The following is a 4,281-nucleotide window of genomic DNA, read 5'->3' on the forward strand; positions in this document are numbered from 1 at the left end:
GGCAGGTCTTCCTCTCCTCCGTGACGCCTGCCTGCCACACCAACACGCCAGGCGGATACAACATTATCTATAACCATTAAATTACGTCTTTAGGCCAAAAATACATAAGAGTGAATTTCATTTATTTATTATTTTAGAGGATTCCTATTGGTTGGTTTATACGATAACTTTCCGTTCCGTGACGTCAACCGAAACCGACAACAAAGGGAACTGTGTTATTGAGCGTATTAGCTGCCTGACAGTACAAGAGGAAGGAGGGAAGACACTGCCCGCTTCACCTGCCCGCTTCACCTCACCAGCCATGAGTCAGAGACGAGATCATCCCCCGGCTCACTGCCACACACAGCCACCCTCTCGTGGTGAAGCTGCAAGTGGAACAGCGGCCTCTGGAGCACCACCAAACACCCGACAGGAGGAGTGGAACAAGTGGAACCAAAACAGTGGTGAAGCTGCAGGTAAGGTGGTGACTACTGGAGCACCACCAAACACCCGACAGGAGGAGTGGAACAAGTGGAACCAAAACAGTGGCAAAGCAGCAGGTAAGGCGGTGACTACTGGAGCACCACCAAACACTGCTTATCGCAAAGGGTGGAAAAAGTGGTTCAAGGATAGTGGGTCTAAGGCACCAATCTCCCCTAAGACGCACCAGTAGTTAAGTCACCAGGTGGACCAAAAGAGTCACCAAGTGGATCAGTTAACTCACCAAGTGGACCAGTTAACTCACCAAGTGGATCAGTTAACTCACCAAGTGGACCAGTTAACTCACCAAGTGGACCAGTTAACTCACCAAGTGGACCAGTTAACTCACCAAGTGGACCAGTTAACTCACCAAGTGGACCAGTTAACTCACCAAGTGGACCAGTTAACTCACCAAGTGGACCAGTTAACTCACCAAGTGGACCAGTACATTGATCCATATTTTGACCTAGCGAGTAGAGCAACACCGTGTGGTCCACCTGTGCGGTCTACCTGTGTCCTTCACAAAGATAAAGGAAATAGAGACACTGATAATCATAATAAATCTTCAACATTGATCAATCTTGGATATGAATGGTGCAGTACATACTTATAATACATGTAGTACATATAAAGTAAGACCTTCAAGGGTAAAGTTGTCTTAAGTCAGTTATAAGTGTTGAGAGAAAATTACTTTAGTTTTTGTTTTGATTAGTAAAAGATGAAGTTGATTTTACACTCAATAAAGAACTGAATTGATTATATTGTATAATTTTTTAGCCTACTGCTGCTGCTACTACTACTACAACACAACACAACACAACACAATACAACACAACACAACACAACACAACACAACACAACACAACGCAACACAACACAACACGTTAAATATGACACACTTCCCCATGTTTCATCCCTCAATATTTACCTTCAAGGGTAAATATGAGTTTTAATGTGTAACAAATACTTGAATGTGTGTTTGGTGATCATAAATATGTGATGATAGAGTGCGTGTGAGTGCGTGTGAGTGTGTGTGTGTGTGTGTGTGTGTGTGTGTGTGTGATTTGTTTTTGTATTTTTGCGGCCATGGAAAGACATACACACACACACACACACACACACACACACACACACACACACATACACACACACACACACGCACACACACACACACACACCGGAATTAATTTATCCAACTCGTATATAAAAGTTATATCAAGTTAAAGGGTCTTCAATGTTGTTTGTCGTGTGAAGGAAAATAACTAAGTGTTTGTAAAGTAAAAGATGACTGGAGTGGTGAGAAACAAGTGAGGGAACGTTGTTATGGTAAGACACAAGTGAGGGAACGTTGTTATGGTAAGACACAAGTGAGGGAAAGGTGTTACGGTGAGACACAAGTGAGAGGAAGGTGTTACGGTGAGACACAAGTGAGAGGAAGGTGTTACGGTGAGACACAAGTGAGGGAAAGGTGTTATGGTGAGACACAAGTGAGAGGAAGGTGTTACGGTGAGACACAAGTGAGGGAAAGGTGTTACGGTGAGACACACGTAAGGTAATGCTGTTAGCTCGTATTTTTGGTTCTTACATATGCCGTGGATCTTTAGCGCTGGTAATATTGTGGAGTACTATATTATATTTCCAAAAGAATAACAAGTATTACCCGAGTGTGTCAGTTCTTATCATATTATGGGTGATATATCGCTTCGTTTAGGAGCAGCACAGAGGGGGTCAAGGGTCAGGGCTGGTAACCTAATCATCCGATGATAGTGATAATTGATCATCAGTACCGTTGATATTATTCTTGTTTGTGATTTATATATGCAAACATTTATTTATACTTACACATACATGTGTAAGTTACGTAGAAGGTGAGTTAGTGTGGAAGAGTAACTCAAAACACAATGATCATCAGAAGGAATATGTTAGGTTGGTACGCCTAGTGATCCGACGTAATCATTAAAAGGAATATTTTTCTTCTTCCTCATTATTTACTTATTATACGCGTATTAAATTTGACTTACTTCATAATTTGTGGTAATTATATAAATACTTTATTATGATTTTTTTGTATATTGACGGAAAAAGAACGAGAATATGAATGTATTATTCCGGCGACCGTGAGATGGTGAAAGGTGTATCGCCCACCAGGTGACCGTCGTCTGTAAACATTGTGACATTGTGTACTCAACGTCGATAAATTGATCTTAAATTAGTGTAATAACGACTGTTGTGACTTCCTAAGTGTAATAATAACAAGAATAATATTCGTAGGTATTTACGAAGTGATGTTCGTAAGACAGAAAGATTCAGAAAACAATTTAGACAACTAAAATAAAGCGTTGACCAGACCGCCGTGAGTAAACAAAGATTTAAAGTGCCGACTGAGTGACACTTTACACCTCTGACCTTACTTATACTGTATTAAGTGATATATAAAGTGATTATTATACATATCTACTGTTTAAGTGTTAGTGTTAAGTGATTATTATACATACTCAGTGTGAACTGTTATGTGAGATGAAGGTATTTAAAGAGCCAGCCACAGCGGGGTGATGACGTCATCAAGACAACGCCGCCTGTGGTAAGTGTTGCAACTAATGTTTGTAAACAACAACACCTTGACGCGCGTATTATTATTATTATTATTATTATTATTATTATTATTATTATTATTATTATTATTATTATTATTATTATTATTATTATTATTATTATTATTATTATTATTATTGTTATTATTATTATTATTATTATTATTATTATTATTATTATTATTATTATTATTATTATTATTATTGTTATTATTATTATTATTATTATTATTATTATTATTATTATTATTATTGTTATTATTATTATTATTATTATTATTATTATTATTATTATTATTATTATTATTATTATTATTATTGTTGTTGTTGTTGTTTATTTGTTGTTGTTTATTTGTTTGTTGTTTGTTTATTTATTTAATTGTTGTTGTTGTTGTTGTTGTTGTTGTTGTTGTTGTTGTTGTTGTTGTTGTTTATTTGTTGTTGTTGTTGTTGTTGTTGTTGTTGTTGTTGTTGTTGTTGTTGTTGTTGTTGTTGTTGTTGTTGTTGTTGTTGTTGTTGTTGTTGTTGTTGTTGTTGTATGATTAAAATTCTGTTGAGTTATAAACAACACAACAGACACACAGACAGCCTGCATATACTATATAACTTTACACTATTAACGATACAGTGTATTATGTCAGTAACGTCAACACAATTTACTGACTCAGAGTTTCATGTTCATATAAATGTTGAGGAAAAAAGTTAGGAAAATATTTATATGAATTAATAGTCACATTTAGCGGCCGACACGACGGTATGTCTTGTCCATACATAAATTTTTCTTCAGAATTAAATAATGAAAACGAATAAAATCATACCTGTAAAGATAGATATACCATAGGTGAGGTGGTGTCTCCCCTCCCTACCTACCTCACTCTCAACTTCCTCCCCTCCCCCACCCAATTACGAATCACCTTCATGATATCTCCCCATCTCATATGTCTCCCCTCTCGGCTTTGTCTTGCTGACTTACCCTTACTCTCCCCTTTCTGCATTCACTCTCCCCTCTCTCTACCCAACCCTCACTCTCCCCTCTTTTGCCCTCTCTTTCCCCTCTCTGCCTTCCCTCTACTCTCACTGTCTCCTCACTTTCCCTATCTCTCCACACACACACACACACACACACACACACACACACACACGCACACACACACACACACATACACAGGGGGAGTCGTAAATGTGTTGATGTTTTTTTTAGTTAATTTTGTTAACCTAACCATACGTGGCT

At 37.7% G+C, this 4,281-nt stretch overlaps 1 protein-coding gene across 1 annotated transcript; it reads left to right on the plus strand.

The window, feature by feature from the left end:
• Positions 1 to 301: 301 nt before the first annotated feature.
• Positions 302 to 912, plus strand: LOC121863969 (merozoite surface protein CMZ-8-like). The gene is made up of 2 exons (XM_042362831.1): positions 302 to 539; positions 641 to 912. The coding sequence occupies exons 1-2, from the start codon at positions 302 to 304 to the stop codon at positions 910 to 912; spliced, it is 510 nt and encodes a 169-aa protein (XP_042218765.1).
• The last annotated feature ends 3,369 nt before the right edge of the window (positions 913 to 4,281 follow it).

The sequence above is a fragment of the Homarus americanus genome, unplaced genomic scaffold (assembly GCF_018991925.1).
Source record: "Homarus americanus isolate GMGI-L3 unplaced genomic scaffold, GMGI_Hamer_2.0 scaffold32220, whole genome shotgun sequence".
Lineage (NCBI taxonomy): Eukaryota > Metazoa > Arthropoda > Malacostraca > Decapoda > Nephropidae > Homarus > Homarus americanus.

What these genes read in the sequence shown, in the direction of transcription:
- LOC121863969 (XM_042362831.1), top strand. Translation starts at nt 302, where the DNA reads ATGAGTCAGAGACGAGATCATCCCCCGGCTCACTGCCACACACAGCCA. An exon ending in AAACAGTGGCAAAGCAGCAG is followed by an intron (nt 540 to 640) that starts GTAAGGCGGTGA and finishes ATCTCCCCTAAG; the next exon opens with ACGCACCAGTAGTTAAGTCA.